The sequence below is a fragment of the Mycetomoellerius zeteki genome, unplaced genomic scaffold, assembly GCF_001594055.1.
Source record: "Mycetomoellerius zeteki isolate Tzet28-1 unplaced genomic scaffold, Tzet1.0 scaffold73, whole genome shotgun sequence".
Taxonomy (NCBI): Eukaryota; Metazoa; Arthropoda; class Insecta; order Hymenoptera; family Formicidae; genus Mycetomoellerius; species Mycetomoellerius zeteki.
Window position 1 is genome coordinate 244303 of NW_017257753.1, and position 22150 is coordinate 266452.

Consider the following 22150-nt stretch of genomic DNA (forward strand, 5'->3'; position numbering starts at 1 on the left):
ACTCTTTTATTGCAAGTGTTAATTTTTGAAATTTAAATATAGCCAATTATAGTTTAAACGGTCATCTGTCCATGAATTGCGCGTGTGGTAGTATTAATAAGCACGCACTTCAGTCTTTAAACGTAGGGTAACTATCTCTATTATTGTGTCTGTTCTTATCAATGTGCCTTTGTATTTAAATAAGCTATAAAGAAAACTAGTGCAAATACATAAGAAAATACATAAGAAAAAGAATTTTTTTATTAAGTTAAATTATAAATGTATAATACTAAAAATAATATTCTATTTTTTTTATTATTAAAGTATAGAAAATATTTTTCGAGAAGAATTTATGTGAATCTAGTAATACGGAAGATTTTAAATTTGTTCCTATTAGTATGCCTGTTTAGAGTTGAGAGCGTTGTATGATGAATGTACATTGAAATTGTAAGTATAATTAAAATAACGATTTATACAATATTAACTTAAACAATCAGCTTAAATCTATTATTTGTTTTAGTAACCATATGTTAAAATGAGTTAATGCGGATAGGCACAAAAATTAAGGGCACATTAATAGGGAACAATAAAAATACTTCTTTTATTTTTATTTAAAATATTATAAAATGTTAATGTTTCTTTAGAATAAAAAAATATATGAAAAAGAAATGTTGAAAAACCAATATTGATTTTAAGCAAACAAAATTAAAGCTACAATAATTAAGAATTAATTCAATAATGAGCAAATTGACTTGAAAGCACATTGATAGAGACAAATACTTTAGTCCATTTAAACGTAATTTATATACCTTTATTATTTCACAAAATATTGTTTAAAATAAAAATTTACAAATAACTTTTATTTAATTTTTTAAAAACTTTCTTACTGTAATATTATGATTCGCTAATTTCGGCACACTTTATATATACATATAATGTGTGGTAATTAGAAACATATAATTAGAGCGGATTACATTCTTAGATCTCGAAGGAAACGCTTGTTACGACGTAATGTGATTCAAAACTTTACGAGCATGAACGATCTTAATCAGAAAAAGAACTCTCGCCGGCACGCGCCTCATACGATATTTTGGCTCGACGTGTGGCCAGCACGCGAGAAACATGTGGCCTGTATGTGGAATACAATGCGGTTTTGCCAACGAAGAAGACTTAAGGACGTTGAGAAACAAATACGATGAAGATGGCAAGAGTTTCGTTACTGGGAATCTCTTCTCGCGTTTGTTGCAATAATACGCTTTGTTTCTCTATATTATTTTCGATCCACGGATCGTTATCACGATAAGAAATTATTTCGTCAGCGACGATTAGCTGTAACAGATAACAGTTTCTTCAGCAAGCATTGAGATTTTATCGCCGATTATTCCGCCAAAAATACCGAGATTTACGCCATTCCTCAAAAGTCTAAAGTTTCAGATAAATTCGATGCATCGATGAAAACTAATTAATTAGCTGAAAAATCGCCGACGTTCGTTTTGCGGTGCAGGCGAGCAAACGAACCCGATAAAATACGGCGGCTGCAACCCCTTCCATCCGCGGCGACCGCGCCGCGAGGCTGCCTGCAGTCGACGTCGAAGCGGAGGCGCGCGAGCGTCGGTGCCCGCGCCGATCAGTCCGCGCGGGACGCTCGACGAGCGAGGATCGTGTTCTTGCTTTGCTCTCGAAGTCTCAGGTGCATCGGTGATTAACGGCGTGGGAGGAAAAGAGAGAGAGAGAGAGAGAGAGAACTAATTCTCGCACGCAGTTCCGTAGGGCCGACGGCGCCGTAAAGCAGGAGAGAAAAAAAAACGGCGGCGATCATAGAGAAGAACTTCTCGCGAGACGACCGGGACTCCGGGAGTATTGGAGCACAGATGGTGAGAGGTGAGAGAAATCGACAGAATACGCGTATATATATATATATATATATATGTGTGTGCAATATATTTATGTCTCTTCGTGCGAAATACGAGGGCACTTTTGCGTGCAATCGATCGGCCTCCGGAGAAACTCCCTTAGTTACCATTTACCCACCCTTAATAGAGCCAGCACCGACGTGACGATGGCCGAATCGGTCGCGAGAGAGATCGTTTCTCTCGGGACGATGCGCGGGTTAATGTCCGTTAATGCTGGGATCAGGACTTAATCCATGTCATGTTAATCGAATCCGAGCGAAATTAGCTGTTTAGTCGTCTGGTTGAAATATGACCGAAGAGATGCGACACGATGTTCGGATAATTTTGTAATTTCGAGCGATGTCGAAATTAACATCTGTTAAATCTTTTACACGGGTTAATTCGATGAATCGGGTTTAATTTCGTGCGAGTTGGGATCATCGCTCGAGGAAATTAGATCGACACGATAATAGTCCATGTAATGAAATAAATTATATGTACGACATTGATATGTTTTATAAATCAATTTCGAGAAATCAATTATTAACACGACGCCTTCCTTTATTTACACGTATCTACAATGTTTTCATTTTCATGATGAAAACGAAAATATTAGAGATGTAAATAAAAGAAGGTGTCCTGTAATAATTTATATAATTAATTATATAATTTATATAATAGTAACTAGAATAATATTATAGTTTATGCATATATATGTATATGTACAAAAAAACAAAAATGATAAAGCCAAGAATGCCTACAAATTGATGTCATAAAAAAAAATTATTTTTATATTTGTACCATAATTTTTTATCATTTGAATGTGAAGCTACCGATATTTTACAGCCCATTGCGACTGAAAGAGTCAAAATGTTCCGTAACGAAGCGAGAACCTAATCGCTGCTATCCGATTAACGATGAGAAATGGTACTCCCGAGAGTGTATTTCGGTCTGTACCTCAAATGAAATTTAAAGCCCGGCTACGCGACAATCGATCCCATTTAAATTTAAGTTTTACCTTAAATTTAATCACTCGCAGACTGGCTTATTAGTTTCGTTTGACGTAAGGCGGCCATGGAGCTGGATCAAAATTTGCTTAACTGCTCCAATGAGCGTAATGAATAATTGATTCCGAGCTTAAATCCGACCGAATGAATCGGAAATTTTTCTTCGCGACCGGTATATTCATATTCACTGTTTCCTGGAATATCTGATCGGTTAAAATGCGATGTGGGAGATAAAAATATTCTATTACGGGAAAGTTTGTCGCTTATACTTGGCTATACCGAATAATAAATGGCTCGTTCGCTTAAATCACGATTTTTCTGGAAATATATATTTTTACAGATTCATAAATTATTTATAGATGAACCAGTAATATAATACACGTGTCATACGTTATTTAATATGTAATTCTCTTATGCCCTCAGATATTTTGGAATTCTCTTGTCCATATATTTATTTCTTACTTCCAATATTTTATTCATTATGGATAATATTTTGTTGATTAATTTAAAAATGGAATGAATAGAAATCGCATATTTGATTATGCATTAAATTCAAGAAGCGTAATAGTGATCGCAGTAGAAACAGTAACGACGCGTCCGACACGAAAAAATGTCTGACCGCAACCGGTCTGTCTCTACTTGAATTACATATCCAGTCCATTCTATCTCTTTCTATCTGTTATATTATACATGAACGTAATGTAGATATATAATAGATGCACTCAGCAATAAATACATTTTCTTGTTACAAAAGTATCTAAAGAAAGATTGAGTTCCGTTGGATTGAGTGTATCTATTATATTATCCTTTCTTTACTTTATCAATTAACTCACCCCGAACAATAAATTATTTTCTCTCTTTTCCCACCGAGATTTTGTCTTCCTTTTTTTTAAAGAGCTAAGGATTGTCTCAGAATAATAATAAATTGATCCACTCGTCCCTCTGTCTCATTCTACTTTTCTCTTTCTATTCTATTCTCTTCCTAGATACAACACCTGTTCACCCATAAACGCAAATTACGCTTTCCGCGTGCCGGACGAGAGTGTCAGTCACGAAATGAGCCTGTCGGTCTTCCCGCGAGATCCGGCGTGAACGACGTTAAATTTACATTGGCGTCGCGAGGTTGAGAAATCGGCCGGCTGTCGCGCTGCATTGGGACCGAAGGTGCTTAAATTTAAGTTCCACTCGAATTTCGGAGTGATATGGCCGCGCCGAATCGAATCCGTGTGCACAACGCGACGTATATATTTAAACCCCATTAAACAATTTCGGACAGATACGTTGCAACTGGACCTAAGAGGTCCCGACAATCACGCGGTAACGTAATCGACTGCAATTCCGTTCGTTATTTTCCCCTTTTCTTCATTGCTTGTTTTACTTGCAATTAAGGTATGTACATATGCATCGCAATAAATAAAAAGTAATATCAGAGATTAATAGTTGAAATATATTTTTAAAGCATTTATAAATTATAAAAAAAATAAACTTAAAATTTTATTATATTCAATAAATTTTTTTGCAAGATATTATACCTATTTATCTCGTTGTAATTTTTATTATTATATTATTAGGTATGAGAAGCTCGAGCTCATCGATTAGTATTTCCGAAAAGATCTCGCGCTATAATTGTTTAATCGTTAATTCTCATCTTTTTTTCTCTCTATTTTATTCTCGTGTTTGACTCTATCAAACTCTTATCCTTGAAATTCACAGTTTAATTCGAAAAATAATCTTGTCATTTCAGTCACTCCATTTTACCGATATATAATATTTCTAGAAAACATATTTACCTCTATTTATTACGCTCCGCTTTTATTTTTCTTGTAAAAAAACATGTGCATGGATATCGATTAATCGCAGTCAATGATTAAAGACAAATTCGATTAATTGATATAAATCAAATATATGATTTGACATTTATTTAACTTATTTGACTTATTTGATTAATCGTATTACGAAGAGAGAGAGAGAGAGAGAGAGAGAGAGAGAGAGAGGGAGAGAAAGATTGATAATCTCAAATAAAGTATATTTTTCACGATTAAATTTATCAATGTATTTTGGAGCGCAAATATTTAATAATGTTCAGCAAAATAAAATATAATTGGTTTGGCGCATTTCTCGCAATTGGTGGATGTAGATTTTTTTCTCGCGTTTCCGACGTGACGTGTGCCAATTCTGTCGCTATGTGGCAATACAAATTTGTTGTGGAAGGTTCTCAGTGCATATCGACAATCGCGGTTAAAACAATAGCGGAACGTTACTCATTCAGTTGAGTCAAAGAATCGTTACCGAATGACTCTACCGAAGTTTCTCATGATCACATTACTGTCAACGTATTTGCCTATTGTCTCTTTGACATGTCGTGTGCAATATCAAAAATAGAAATGACTTATTGGTAATATTTTTTTTTCATTAGCTACTCTATTTTTTAATCTTTCCAGCTGCATACATATATTAGAAATTATATATTTTACAAACAATATTTAGCTAAAGATTTATTGTAATATTATAAGTAACTTAAATATCTTGTGTTTAAAATTAATTAGTTTAAAGACAGAATTAATTTTTGATACTATATTTTTTAGTTTTAAAAAAAATTTTATTTTAACAGAATATTTTTATATCTCCTAAAATGTTTTTAAAAATATTATAATATATTTGTAAGAAGATTCACTATGTCCTAAAATATTTCTGTTAATATATTTCTATTGAATTTTTCATATCTATATTTACTGCACAAAAATATTATGTTAAAATTACGGAAATTTGAATATAATTAAAAGTTAAATTTAAATTTGAAGTTAAATATTTCAGAGTTTACTGCACATATTCATGTTGTGTAAATAATGTGTAATATTTTGTACCTAGAAATAAGTAAGTAATAAAATCGAGAAAGAGAGAAGTTTTAAATTAATGAAATAGTCATATTTTCAACGGAGAGTTTCCGTTTATTGAGATATTGCAAGGAAAGATCATCGCACGTGACGTTTAATTAAGTATTGCATTAATGAAGTAACGTAAGTGATGGTCTACGATGTCAAGGTTTCGAGATTGAGTCAGATATGCCTAATTAAAGATATACTAGATAAACTATTCGGAGTCTGGCTTGACGTACATGATAGAGTCTATTTTACTTAACCATTCTTATGAAATAATGATTAACCATTATAACGTAGCGGATCTTTGAAATATTGCAAAGATATTTTCATGAAATATATTATACTTATCATATTTTATAATTTATATAGTTATCGCTAATTAAAAAATATATATCTTTTTTTGCGGATCCGTTATTTTAATTGTGTTGTATGATAAAAGATAAATAATTAATCTCACAAGAAAAAATAACAAATAAAGTATTATTTACACATCTCTATATTCCGTCTGTCTATATGTCTGTCTCCGAGGGCTTCCTCCTCTTTCTCTTTTCTTGATCCTCCGTTGATTGTTTAATTAACCGTTAGTTGACCGTTAGTTGGTCCTTGTTTCTAGTAGTTTCTATTTCTTGATAGCAATCACGAATAATTCTCTCATGAAAACACAGTTAATTATTACGATTGCATGCATTGTCCTACCAAAATATACGTCGTTAAATTCATAATATCAAATTATACTCAATTTGAGTTATTTTTAATCACTTCTATATGTCGCCACTGCTCAATATGTTAATTTCATTAAAACAATGGAGTAAACAATTCTGCTCAAGAAAATGTATTAAATTTGACTTAAATTTAGTTTACTAAATATATACATTAATATGTTGTTTACTTTGAAACTAAACATAGAAATGGATTGAATTACATTTTCACATACATGGAAGTTAAAAGTAACAAAATATTATTTAACTCAAGGGATTGAATTACCACCATTCCTTTGATATCTAACACTAAATAATTTTGCAGCAGTTTATGTGACGCATTCTTCGTATTTTATTTATGGTGCGAGAAAGATAAGCTTTGCTTGATACCCAGTCTCAGGAAATTAGCGCATCTTGAAAGATGAAGGATCTTCAATATCTAAATCGCATGTTTCTCATCCCCTATCATCTCAATATATCGCTTCGACATCGTTCGAAAGAACATGCATGTTTATGAATCGTGGGAGTTAATTAATCAAGTAGCTGATAATTATTATGAGGAATAATCGCATTTCGAAGAATAATAACGCGATGCCAGACGGAGCGTCCCGCATCGCTGTCTGTTTGCTCTGTTTTTGTCGCGCAAATGATAATAAGATAATTGCATGTATACACATTGGTTTGCCGGTACTGTGAATAGTAGCGTCACAATAAGATATTGCAAAAAGAAATACTGAACGCTGGGTACCAACGGATTTATTATCGTTATGAAATATTCGATTTATTGTAAAATTAACGTACGCTGAATATTGTGGTATATCGCGTATTGAATTAATCTCGACGAATGGACTATTATCGTACGGATATTTCCAACGTTTATTTGGCGAATAAAATTATCACACGAATAAATTCAACGTTTTTAAATAAAATTTATCTTCTCTCTCTTGAATTTTTCGATTCTAATTAATCTCTAAAATATACCGTTGTTCGCGAGAAACGCATATAACGTATGTATATTGTATTTTTTATTCATTATTGAATTATTCTTTGTCCAAATTTATTTTTAATTTATTCAATGCTATACGGTGCTTATGTGGCCTTGCGTTTTCAATCTACAATTCATAATGTTAATTCGCTTTTCTGATTCCCGTAAACGCGACATTGTAACAAAGCACGGGTGTCGTGCAAGGATTATTCATGACAATCCACAAGAACCCGATATATCTGTATGACGCGTAATGCAGAAATCGATACTAATTATAGTATTTGTATGCACATTATGTATCTCGTGTAATGCTGCACATAGGATGTACTAGATGTCTCATATGTCGTAAGTGATAAACTTCGCCTATATATTTCTCGGCAGATTTCGAATCAATGTCTCTTCTTAAAATGAAAAACGTAAATTTAAGTATTTCAAATCTAAAATCACGTAAAATTCTAAATAAGAATATCCTTTACAAATAATTGTATATATGAAATACCTTTACTCCAGAGAAGCAGAAATTTAATTTCTAATTCATTTATCAAGAGATACATGTGGATAAAAATTAAAAAGTTCAGTAATGCAATTTTTTTCATTAAACTCGCAATTCAGCAAAAAATTAAATGAGAAAAAGTGTAACACAATTTATGGGAGAACCTACACAATAGTGACCTTTAACATTGCCGCGATGCTGTGCCATCATGTAATCTGACGACCGCGCGGAAGCTGTATCAATTAATGCACATAATTGGTCACTCCTAACTATTGAAAAGGTCAAAACTCTCCCTTTCTCTTTATACAGAACTTCCATTGCCAGATGTTAGCAACTCTCGAAACGACACGTGCTTATACTTTTAGAAGGAATCAAATATAAATGCTAGTTTTGAAATTTTTGCAGCGTTCTAAAGTATGAATAATAAAAATTTCACAGAAAAACAATGTTTGACATAATTCGACAGTTTGTTATTTATAGCATTTCTCACATTTTTATAAAAGATATTATGAAACACGCACACAAACACATATTATATATGCGAAAAATGATATTTTAAGAATGAAGTTCAAAACTGTAAAAAAATTAGATTTGTGTAAAAATTAAATTTGTATAATAAAAATATATTTCAATTATAATGGATTATGCCTTCCACGCTCTTCATAGGCAAATTATTCTAGTTGAAGATCGATGTATCAGCTCATTTCACTGAAATTTCTAGCCAGTTTAACTTCGTCAACTGACAAACTGATCTAAATGAAGGAATACTCGAGGGATGAAAGGAATGATCAAAGACGAGAACAGCTTCCTCTCGAGGAACTCCTGCCATAAACGGTTCGATATTACGTGCGACGGTCAATCGATCTTCATTAAATAAAAAGAGGGGCTGCAATTTGCATAGAAAAATTGAGCGCGTGCGGGCGCGTCCCATAAAAGATGAAAGAAGACGACGGTATGTCAGTGTCAGTCGACGGATGCATGTTGCCGGGCAGAGAAAATCGATCTGTCACGATCGAGACGTCACTCCCGACATTCGTGCAGGATGATCAACAATTTATAAACCGACCGCTCATTCGCTGGACACGGAGGTTTCTTTCCTGAAATCCCGATTTCCACGTTTATGATTATAAAATATCAATGTGGCACGACCGGCGTTGTTCGTTTGCTGTGCCAAATTTAAGACAGTGCCTATCTGTCTAATAGCACGCTTCGATATCGACCTGCCGCGAGACCGGTGAACTAATTTTAGACTATTACATCAAGTTTTATAGAACGTTATTATAAAGTAAAAAAGTTCGCCAAGAGTAATCGCGACTGTCGTATATTTAGATGATGATATTTCTCTTCATAGCTGAAAAATCCGAGAGCTTATATCCAAAGCCATCTTAATTTCGCATTTTCAGAAACTGCAGCTTATGTGCTACTGCACTTCGAAAGAACGATTTTACTCAAGTATCTAAAAATTTAGCTAGATACATATTTGAAAATAATTTTATTAAATCGTCAAAATAATTATGTAGGATGTCCAAGCCAGTTCCAGAATGTCAAAACTTTTTGCGACATCGCTTATTACGCTTGAGTGTCCTACGTAATTATTTTAATCTAGTCCAACAAAATTATTTTCAGATCTGTATCTAGTTAAATTTGTAAATACTTTAACAAAATTATTCTTCCCGTGAATCTGAAAATAATATTGAATCATCAAAGTAGTTACATAGGAATCGTATAATGAGCAATACTGCAAAAAATTTTGATATTCTAGTAATCAGTTTGAACGTCCTACATAATTATTTTAATAGTCCAACAAAATTACATACATATATTTTCACATCTGTATCTAATTAAATTCTTAAACACTTCAGCAAAGCTTTCCTTTCCATGTAAGCTCTGCGAAAAGGAACTCTAAGATTATATGACTTCCGCTCTTTTTTAGACATAAATTTAAAGTAGCTGATGAATAAATTAGTTCTTAAATTTTGTGTAAATTTTATCTAAAAGCGTCTGCTCTGCAATTCTCGTTGCTGTAATTGTTAACGCGCAATTATATAAGAGACTCTCCTCGACGTGAGTTGGAATAAAGCCTCGTTGTCGTTTCAATCGGGTCATTTTTCATCAAACGGATCTCGTTCAGAATTTAGAGCCTTCAGACGAAACGTATCGCGGACACACGACTCGTTGTCCCCTGGATAAATGGGGTATACCTCGTGCACGATAGTCTTTCTCAGAGGACGCGTGACGTTGCCGATGAGGTATAGCGCGGTATTATACCAATCCCGGAGGAGGAGAACGGTTTCATTGTCCAAGCCCGAATTGCAACGACGTTGTCTCCGACGAGCGAATTACAGAACGAGTTTCGCGCGTCGTTAAGCCTTAAGTACTGACACGTCATCCGTGGCTGGAAATATGTAACGTTACCTCTGGGTTAACAGTTGCGCGCATTGTCATAATTGGAACACAGAGATAAATTTTGCAGTTACATTTAAACGTTGGGTATTAACGGACTTCCCATAGAACGTTGGAAAATTTTCGAGACATATTACGAAATTATTTAATAAATTAAACATCGTTTGTTTCATTGAGATAAATTCTTTTCAACTTTTGTATCTTATTTCATATTTTCGAATATTATAGAACTGAAAAGTGTATACATTTATGTGTATAGCTCGTAGAGCAGTTGAATGTGAATGATCAGATCCATAAGTACAAAGTAATCGCTCGGTGAGCAGGCTGCATTCGGAAACTCACCGACAAAAAGTGTCGCAACTATTCTGTTCACCACTATACACTGAGAGAAATGTTTAGAGAAATTAAAATTTTTTATTCTAACCAAATTCTGATTAGAACAATTATTTTAAATAAAATTTGTGTAATTCATTATCAGATTATTAATTTACATATCAATAAATTTATTATTGTGGTTATTTATATCAAACATGTCTGTCAGTATATTTGCATATTAATATCATCAAGTACCAAGATCCGCTTTTACGGACCGAAAATAGAATTCTTTCTACATTAGGAAAAAAATTTAGTTGCTTTGCAAAATAATTTCTCTGCTTTGTAAATAACAAAAATATTTTGTTTATGCTAATTAAAAAATTTAGTTCACATAAAATCACAGTTTTGTTTGGTACATTTAAAAAATTATTGTTCGGTATATTTCAACCAAAATTTGTTACAACAAAATTTTAGTTTATAAAACAAAACATTTTTCTTAGTATAATATATTATTCTATTTATTCTTATCAATCTAAATTTCACTTATAATTGTTCATATTTTCATTATGTTTTTCTTTATAACGCGCTTGTAAGTTTATATAATCTAACTATGATTATCAGAATGTCAAAACTTTTTGCAATATTGTTCATATACTTGAGTGTCCTACATAATTATTATGATCTACCTTCAACTTCGTCATGCTTACAATTAAAAGGATAAGGACGATGTGATTGCGGATTCGTTTCGTATTCAAGAATAACGATCAAGTTGTTTTCTTTACCGAAGAGAAGTTTCGTTTCGCATGAGAAAACTCACGGAAGATGAAGAGACGTCCTCGTTCACGTTAAAGCGATTTGTACGAGCATAAGAGAAGTCGCCTTGTTTAAGGAAAGAAATGAGAACGGATGTAAGGACGCCGTGACGGGGAGACTCTCGATACGCGAAAAATTCTACCCCTTTTCTTTAAAATGTTATATGAAAACTAATGCCTTTTCATTCATTACAGGATCGTTACCTGATATCGCAGTGACGATGGCATCGGGCAGGGAAATCCACGGTGCTTTCAGGTGAGATGAACTTTATAAAATCTAAAATTACATTCCATTTTTATCGGATTTTAAATTTTATTAGAGAGCCACACGATTGTTTTTGCGAAAAACGATAATTTTTTTTATCTACTATTTTAATTTTGAATATATAAAGTGAAATAATATATTTTTCTAACAATTTCAATCGTTTTTTATCTTTTATTTTATGTTTACGCGTCGACGATTTAGCTTGTTTTTTCGCATTTTTACTTTTTTTTGCTTTACATAAAGTTTCGCCCGACTGTGCTCGAAAAAAGTACATATGTGTATACATAATATATTATACGCACACATCGATAATTTCGCCGCTGGAAGCCAGGATTATTTCAAGGATTTTCGTGGGTGTACGTTTTCCGCGACCTTTAAAAATTCATTATTACGCATGATGCGGGAATGAGGAATTATAGTTAGCCGCCTGTTATATTAATCTTCACCTTTCACAAACACGGTATAACTTTTTAATGAGAGCTTCTTTGACGACTTTGTTGGCGGTCGAATATTCTTTAATCAAATTATGACTTAATTTTTTTGTACGGTTAAATGATATGACAGCAAAAATTACTTGATTTTGTCATATTCTGCGAAGGTTTTCCTAAAAAAAAACTTCAAAAAATTTCCCCGAAAGCGAGAGAAAGAGATTAATTACTTTTAATTTAAATCTTCTTGAAAAGATATTTAATATCAAAGCATATTCATCAACGAACAATTTTTTCTTTTATTTAATTAAACATAATAAAAGATTTAATTTTTACAATTTGATTCGAGCCGCGATGCACTCCGTTCTTTCATACGCAAATGCTAAAAAGGTCATCTATTGTTTCGAAAATCTTTGCGGATGAGAATTAAGCATAAATATAAATTGAGATTTTTGTCGGTATAACACCTACATTGTATCAAAATATTGACTTTATGTTATGATTAATTACATTTATTAATTAAACGGAAAAACATTTCTCCAATAAATTACACCTTCATGTTTTTCGTGACATTTGCAAATTCTCGGCGTGGGTGTTAGCAAATAGAACGGCAGGGCACTTTGACGGTACATCAATACGAGCTGCCACACAAATAGAAATGCTTAAATTTTATAGAATATCATTACTTTTATATTTAGTCGATACCAAATCAATATTTCACAAGATACATGCTGCAAGTCGATATCTATGCAACATTGGCATTACCTACGTCGGAATATTGACATTGTAAAATTAATTAAATGGAGAAACGTTTCCGTAATGTAAATAAGTTAACGAAAACCAATACGATTTATTTTACAAATCTTGACAAAAAGACTGCTCGGTCGATTAATTCTTAATTCATCAACTTTTAGTTATTCAATTTTAAATAATTCGATGTTTATATTCGCGAGGAATCTTTAGTAACTCCAATCGACACACTCGAGATGTCGTAAACATCCTCATAAACAAATAATACATTTCGATTTCGTGGCGCGCTAATCAGACTATTTTCGTCGCCGGCTAATTACCGCAAAATATAATTGTCCAATTCTCCCGTCTGTGTCTGCGACTCGGATATATTTCCATGAATAAAATTCGGCATTAGAACACGTCGTGAGATTCGTGATCAGAATAGCAAGCACGGATTTAGAGTACAAGTATCGATCGCGTCTTCTTGCGAAACGACACGATAAGAACGTCGGCTTGAGAGTTGCGAAATTTCGAGCTGTTTCGCGATAGCACACGGCCGATTGACAGTGAATGGGAAAAAATTGTCCCGGCAGCGAACGAGCGATCTTATTCTTAGCGACGTTACTTTATTTTTATTGCGCTTATAGCACGGCATCGATCGCTCTTGCGCGCATACCGCGAGTTAACGTCGTTCGATCTGCAGATAGCCGCTCATAAGTAATGCAATGAGAAAGTAGTATTGCCGCGTCATAGGCAGACGCTGAATGAAGAAACGCGGCGGAAGTACTGGGCCTATCTTTAGTTGCGGCGAAAGTTACGTGGTTTCTACGTGTACTATTATACCTGAACCCTTTGCGACCTATCGAAGAGCAATTCAAACATTCTATACAAATAATATCTGCAGGAGCGGGCAATAGAAATAATTACGTAAATTGAACGTGTATTTATAATTCTGTGAATGATTATAACTTGTAGGAAAAAACGTTTCATTACTTCAAGAATACGTAACTAATACTAAATATATAAGAAAATAATTGGTACTAAAATAATATTGATATAAATATTTGGAATTAATTAATGGAATCGTTATATCATAATTAATTTTTAAAAATAGTTTTTAAAATAGAATTTTTATTCGCGTTTTTATATAGATAGGTGAGACTCGTCGGATAAAAAATAATTGTATGATTTTACACAAAAAACAATTTTACTGAAGTTTCTAAAAATTTAGCTAAATACAGATCTGAAAACAATTCTGTTGGATCATCGAAATAATTACGTATGAAATTCAAACGTAGTAAGTAATGTTATAAAAACTTTTGATATTCCAGCAACCAGCTTGAACGTCTTGCGTAATTATTTTGATAGTTTAACAAAAATTTGTTAGATTTATTTATTTATAAGGCCCAGGCTGGGCCACTCAGCAGTTATTTTCAGATTTGTATTTAACTAAATTTTTAGATTTTTCAGCAAAATTGTTTTTTATGCAAAATCGTACAATTATTTTTTTATTTGTTAGATACTTCAGCAAAGACGTATCTTTCCGTGCAACAGCCATATTGACAAGAACAAAGAGATTATCGTTGTAACAGATTGAAGTAATCCACTGTGGATGTTCAATCTTCCAAACATTTAACACAAAACCGCTGCCACATGTAATTTCGTCGACATATACTTCCGGTCGTAAATAAAATACCCCTCAGTGCCTGCGGGATGCGGAAATATTTTCGGCATATGTAATAGCGCTTTTAGCTCCCTCGTGAATCCGGCAATCGATATACTTCGGTAGCTCTCGCAAAGTTCGGCTGAACCGGAGATTGGAAAGTTCCGCACTAAATTTCGTCCGAAATGCGGTCGGTTTCGTTTCCCTGTTGGACATCGCCGTCCATTTATGCTTGGACGATCCTCACTAAGCCGTTAAGTCCTTAACGTCACGTGTAAGATGCTGTTAGGAGATTATGGTCGAAAGAGAGAAGTTCTAAGGGCATCCGGAGACACGTGAGACGCATATCACCGTTCCACTCTTCATCAGATGGTTAAACAATGCAGATCCATTATCGAATCCGTCGCAAGAGAAAAAAATTAATTGCATCGCATTCTCGTGATTGTCGGAATCGAATTTGCGCGTTTACTCGAGCGCAATCAAACGCCATTCACGTATCTCCTCTTTCCCATCCGGCGTAATCTCTCGAGCCTTTCGTCTCGAGAGAGGAATGCGAGGTGAATCTTTAAACGCAATTGTCCGTATGTTTAATGTCAAATGTGACTATTTTCGATTCTAATTTCAATTTATCAAACAAGCCAAGTGCAAGATGAAAATTTTTCCTCGAAAAATATCTTGGAAAATTAATAAAAGAAAATTATATTTGACAATATACGTTGCAGTTTCATATCCAATCAGAATTCAGCTCTAAAACTCATGTTTTATAATTAAATAACGTTCGTCTTGTATGATTACACATACATTTTGTGATTTTCGAAAAATCAATACTTTTCCGCGGCAACACACGGCTTTGCCGGCATACTAGTGACGTAACGCCTGACGCAAACGACAATCGTTGCGGCCGCGATGCCGCAGAGCCTCTCTAGGCGAACGTCGATAGTACAACGGACGTCATGAATGCATTTGCCTTCCTTAGATCAGCATTTACTAAACGAATACGTCATATACTTAACGCAGCGATATTTGAGCAGTAAATATAAGTATCGTCGTTGTCTTCATTACAAAAATTAAAAGTATTATTTTTTTATACACAATATTGATTTAAAAATAAGAGATAAGCGAAAAATAATAACGGCACGATATATATTAACGAAAAATATTTAAAGTGTAATTATCATAGGTTCTTTTATGTTATAAAACTTGAGGGATAATGAGGGAAAAGTATTTGTGACTATAATTACATGGTGAAATAATTACGGTTACCTCTTACAGAAATCCAATTTAATTTAATACTGGCTAATTTAATACTGGAAGTTATGTATTTTGAATATTAAAAGCATTGTTTGTTCGATGCTTTTAATACTGAAAATAAATAACACTCAAATTAGCCAGTATTAAATTAGAACGTAAGAGTTAACCATAATTATATATTACTTACTTTGAGTATCAAAAGCTCTGAACAATGCTTTTAATACCCAAATAATTATGGTTAACTCGTACAGAAACCTAATTTGATACTGACTAATTTAATATTCGAAATTATTCATCTCGAGTATTAAAAGCACTATTCAGCGCCTTTAATACTCCAAATAAGTTATTAACTATTACCTTCCAATATTAAATTTCTGTAGGGAAGAGCTCTAGTTTTATAATTATTACTGTTATTATTAGTAATAATAATTATATTTCCAGTTCTACTAAAAAATATATAGTTGGTACTAAAAATGATCACAAAAATTATAGTTAAATTATAATAATTTTTTCTTTCACAATCAGTAACATTCAACTGTATTAAAATCGCGAAATGATCAATTTTAGAGAGACATGCAGAAAAAAACAGCAATAACATAAATAAATAGCGAAAGATATACAAATGTCAAATGCTAAATGGTTTTTTTTATTGTCAAACAAGACCTTTCCGTTCCATCAATCGAAGCTAACGTTGCAACAGGAAATACGATACGTTTTCGTGGATGCAGTTTTACGTACGGTGACCCAACGAGGATCGCTTTACAGTCGGATTGTGAAATTCGTGAAATCTCGCATCGTCGCCACGGCCATCGCCGATTAATCTCCGCTTCGATCGTCGTCCTCTGCCCTTTCGACGTTCCTTCGACCCCGTTCCGCCAATGCGGCAACGTGCCATGAAAATGGTTTGTGATTACCGTGGCGGCAGGCATTCGCGCTGACGAGGCGAATATATATTCTTCCGTCTTCCGTCCGCGTTATCCTTAACCCGCGCGAAATTGATTTCACCACTCGTCCCGGATAAATAGCCATCGTTGTAAGAAAAGTAGGTAACCACCGGAACGCAAAGATCACGATATTCGAGTTTCTCTTTTTGTGAATCTCTTCAGAGATTTGTATCCCGTTAAACAAATCTCTCGAGTCAAAACAAGCTTACTTCAATACTCAAGAGACGTGGATTTTCTTATATCCGTTTCCACCAATGTAGACTAACTTTATTGAGAAAAAAAAAACATTTACTAATTGTAAGTCTTAATACATGTTTTTTTTTAATATTACTAAGTAAACATTTACTTACAGTAAATAAATATTTACTCAATAAAAAAATGATAGTTAAATCAAATTTATGATTTTATATCAAATATACGTTTACATTTAGTAAACGTTTACTTAAAACTATTTAAATAAATATTTATTAAAATTTAGTTTTTTTTCAGTGTTTAATCTCCATTCAACTTACTCTTCATCTTTTTCTAATTTTTAGAACTAGAAACAGGCATTAGGCTCAGATTTATTACAATACAATCATATTGAATTTTAATTTTAATAATTCACTGATTTTATGTTTTAAGTTTTAATACTGAAAATGTCGATACAAATTCGTTCTAATAAGCGGAACTTTAATTAGCGCTCGAAGTAGAATAATGTTCCGGCTCGCTCATGTATCATTTCTATTTCGGCAATCCCAGATTGCGCGGATTAAACTTTCAACTCTATTTCGAGCAAAAAGTATTTCCCTAAAATTCCTTAATACACATTCCAGAATTAAATACCTCGATTCTCTCATAAAGTTTATTCGATCCCTATCGGATCTTCGCCTCATCGATAATCCTGTTGCCAATAAGCATCAGCGAAATGAACAAACTTTCTAAGTATAATCAACCGCAAGCGTTCAGCCACGCATCCCGAGTATAGATAAAGGTAAGCTACATAGGCACCGCGTTTTCTATTTGCGCTTCACGATGTTCGCTGCGATAACGCATTCGTCTTTTTCCGCCGGTGATATCAGCGGTCCGGTGAAGGAAGTTCGTAAATCCCGAGCGTAAACAACGCCCTAAAACGCGAAATGTGTTGGAGAGGGATAGTTCTAGATTCGATTGTACCGCGGCCCCGCTATATATGTAACGTTCAAGCAATGAAGTGTGTGTATATAATATGTATAGATGTGTGTGTGGGTGCAACAAGATACCGGGGCCTGTAAACGAGACTCGGAACACATACTCGGTTCTAGGATCGATACCCGCGGCAGTTTTCGCGAGTACGAACCTCGCGAAGGACACGACGAGAAGTTGAGGAAATCATTCTGTCGCATATGGATTTTTGCAAGTTCTCTTGATCATCGCTTCACTAGGTGCTTTCCATTTGGTGACACAAGCATCACTCTATCTTCTTTTTAGTATTCAGTGAGTAATAAAGATAGAACGACACTTATATTACCAGATGGAAAACACCCACTCTGGAATTTAAATTGCTATATCCAATACTAAAGACTTAGGGCGGGAATCTTGCATAACGCATAACGCATAATGCATAAGAAGATGAACCAATCAAAGTCCTTCATTTCCTTCCTTACCCTGAAAGACTCTGTTTGGTTGATTTTTTTATGCTTTATGCATTATGCGTTATGCAAGAATCTGTATTACTGTTCGATGATATTATTCGTATGTGTTATGCATCGGGTAAAAGACTTGTCCTTAGGAACTGCAATAAGTTACATTACTGGATCTCGAAAAAAAAATCATTCTGCCACCTTCCAAACAGAACAACAGATCACGATAACATCAAAATGACGTTAAAATGAATCGTGACTGATCGAAAAGTAATTGTTAATAATCATTTTGAAGTCATTTTAATGTCATGATTTTTTATTCTGCTTAGAGTTGATCATTTTGCTGTACAGAGATCCACCTCTGCAATTTTTCCATATTCGTCGAAAATTCCCAGGTGACATTTTGAAATTTTGAGGAAGTACGCGCGAATAATTTCTACTCACGCGCGAATGACTTTTCCTTCGAAATCGTTCCGGTTCGATGAGACAGGACTCGCGAAGTGCAACGAAAATCTCACTGTCGTTCAATCTATTCATATAAAATAAGTCTCAGAAATATCATTTGCGTTTTTTCGAAAAGAAATACCAAGGTTTCCGATTGCTGCTATATAATGATAACGCGCCCGATAATGATCAGTATTATTATCGAGTACGCGCGTCAAGTATATACACAGCGCGAATCGGATTTTCCTTTGACGTCGATACCAGATACGATATAGATTTACGCGCGCGTTTCAACCCGCAATGCCACCCGCGTGCGACACGACGAGCCCTCGAGGTATTACATACGTCAGCCCCCGCGAAAAAGTGGGAGTAAATAAACACAAAAATAAATTTGACGCAGAACGACGAACGTCATTTTGTAATTCGTTGAAAACGAGAGGAAGAAAGTAAAATGCGGATTCAAAACATAGGCTAAAATAATTACTAATTAGTGGTAATTGTTTTCGCTTTAAGACAATTTAGACGCTATATTGACGGCGTGACAATACATGATTCAATTGCTTCGATCTTGTTTTTCTATTAGCATCTTTGATTTCGTTAGACATGGCTACTCTAGTCTCTGTTTATTTATTAATTTTATCAGCTGCGGGCAAAAATTCTTGCAGTTTATTTGAGGGACAATTTTCGAGCATGCTGGTACCATTGTCCATGTATGCAGCGCCATAGGCGTAGCCAAGGGGGACAGAAGGACCTATATCCATAAATCTTAAGACAAAAATATAATTACAAAGAAATACACATTCACGAACTATACTTAATGAGTATTCGCAAGAAATTAATGTTAGAAAAGAAGAAAGAATTGGAGGTGAAGTTATAGAAAGATTTTATGAGAATCTCCAAGACAACCAGTGTTATAAATTTAAGTTTTTTCAAGTCGAAGAATTAGTTTACAATTTTAAGAGAAAAATAAAGTAAATTAGTAAATTAAATGTCTGATTTTTATATCTGCTATTAATTAATTAAAAATAATAATATAAAACAAAACAAGTCTAATAGTCCATTCGACTATTCTCCCTCTCTCCCTCCGGGTTCAAAAGTCTTGACTCTAACTTGACCCCCTCTAAACAAAATCCTAGCTATGTCCGGTGTTTTACGAGGTATTTGTTTGATTTAAATTTAAATCTAATTTGATTAAATTAGATCTAAATGATATAATTATTAGATCTCTTTTAAATCAAATTTAAAAAGCAAACAACACCCACACAACAGATAATTTATTAACTTCTGATAGCAAATAAAGTCTAATTTAATTTCTATACTTACTTGGTAAAATCTTTTTCACTAATAACATACCAATGGACAAACTTTTCGTTATTTTAGCTTAATCCTTATTTATTAAAAATTATAAAGTAATGCTGCGCATGGACAATGAAACCAGCATTCTTGAAAATTGATCTTCAAATAAATCACAAAAACTTTTGAACATATTTGACATTTGTTTCATTCCGTTAAAGTCACTGTTATTACATAACGCTCATACCTACAGTCTCATCGTGGACGACGTGGACTCGCACTCGATCCTCAGTGACGGCTCTGACCTGGACGGGCTGTCGCGCGAGAGCAGCTCGCAGAATTCGGCGTCACAGACGCCATTGGACAGCCCCGGTGGACCGCGGGAGAGGATCAAGCAGATCCAGGTGGAGGCCGAGACCAGGCGGGGTGAGTTCGCCAGGTTGCTAGAAGAGCACGCGCAGGTGGTGCGCAAGTTGAAGATGATGGAAGCGGAGGAGCAGTTATCGGCAACGACGACGACGGCAACCGGGAACACGACGGTAATCGGCGGCGCGCACGCGTGATTTTACGACTTTATCACCGACGCCGGGACGAGGGTGACACCGAGGGTCGGGACCACTGCGTCGACGACCGTCGTACGACCGACCACCACCGCCTCACCGCGTTTCCCCCTCGTCCGCCTCGACCGCGAAATCCCATCCGGACGGGCCATCGTCGTCCGCCGCGATTCGCAGACGAGACGCGGATGATGCGAACATTACTGAACGTTTGGATTATTAATTCTCGGATGCTCCCCGGACATCGAAACATTCAGATACACATGGGACACGTTTGTGGGGAAGTAATTGGTGCATCCAAGAGTTAATTGTGAAAGAGAAGGGAAATCTGGACTCGAGAGGACTTCTTTTATTTTCTATTTTCTTTTTTTGTATTGCGTTATAGTTTTAATATACTCTTTGATTTCCGGATTAATTTGACCAGTTTTGATTTAATTGACATAAAGACTGAAATCAAATTGGAGATAAACCTCTGAAAGAAATTTTAAGTTTAAATTTCACAATGTTTATTATTTTATGTCAATTAAACATATAAAATAATAATTATTTTGCATGTTTACAGAAATTCAAATTAAAAGCCTAATATAAAATTTATTTTATGAAATTTTAATATAATATTATATATGATAAACGCGCATTTATATTATTGCAATATGTAGTGTTATATTATAAGTAACAGCTTAGACAACACAAAATCCAATATCTGGATATAAGACGTCTTTTATGCCCGTTTCCGCCAATACAGATTAACTTTAATCTCGGTTCAAGTTACTCTTCATCTTTTTCTAATTCTTAGAATTAGAAAAAGATGAACAGTTAATTGAACCGAGATTAAAATTAAACTACATTGATAAAAATGGGCAGTAGACGTATACAAATAAAAAAATATTAGGAACAGGACAAAAATAAATATTAAATATTAGAAAAATTAAAAATTAATAGAGATTAAACGTAACGCACAATATATATAGTATACAAATACGATACGATTTGTATCCATTGTGCGTTATGTTTAATCTCTATATTCCTAATTTTTTATGTCTCTAATATTTAATATTTAATTCTATTCCTTTATATTTCTTCTATTGTGCGCAGAGCCTCTAAAACGTTTTATATGCCTCGATTTTAGACTTTGTGTTGTCTGGGTTCTCGCAATTTTATTTGTGATTCAACAAAGTATCTGTATATCGTTTGAAAAGTTCGAGATGCGCCATCGAGCGCATGATTCCACCAACGTAACACATTCGAAGCCTTTCTATACGTCATCTGATTTTACGAGATCGAATTAAAACCCGACTGACAGGATCGACATCCGAAGGGTACCGTAATCAATCTCCCGTGAAAGGGATCGTCCTTATTTAACCCTTGTTTGCAACAAAGTCTGAATAAAAAAAAAAACACTAGACACGACAATAATGAGGAACACTTTTATGGGGAACGTGCGCGAAAGCCGCGGTTGCGTATTGTTCACAACGCGTGGAACAGGGAACTACCGCCCGTTCGAACTAG

The 22150-nt window shown here is 34.3% G+C and overlaps 1 protein-coding gene across 1 annotated transcript; it reads left to right on the forward strand.

Annotated features, from left to right (window-relative positions):
- The first annotated feature begins 1573 nt into the window (after nt 1-1573).
- On the forward strand, nt 1574-21105 carry LOC108729357 (uncharacterized). The gene is made up of 3 exons (XM_018458424.1): nt 1574-1860; nt 11659-11719; nt 20338-21105. Exons 1-3 carry the CDS (start codon nt 1851-1853, stop codon nt 20645-20647), a joined length of 381 nt encoding a protein of 126 aa, XP_018313926.1. The 5' UTR covers nt 1574-1850; the 3' UTR covers nt 20648-21105.
- Nucleotides 21106-22150: the final 1045 nt, after the last annotated feature.

What these genes read in the sequence shown, in the direction of transcription:
- LOC108729357 (XM_018458424.1), top strand. An exon ending in GAAATCCACGGTGCTTTCAG is followed by an intron (nt 11,720 to 20,337) that starts GTGAGATGAACT and finishes TCATACCTACAG; the next exon opens with TCTCATCGTGGACGACGTGG.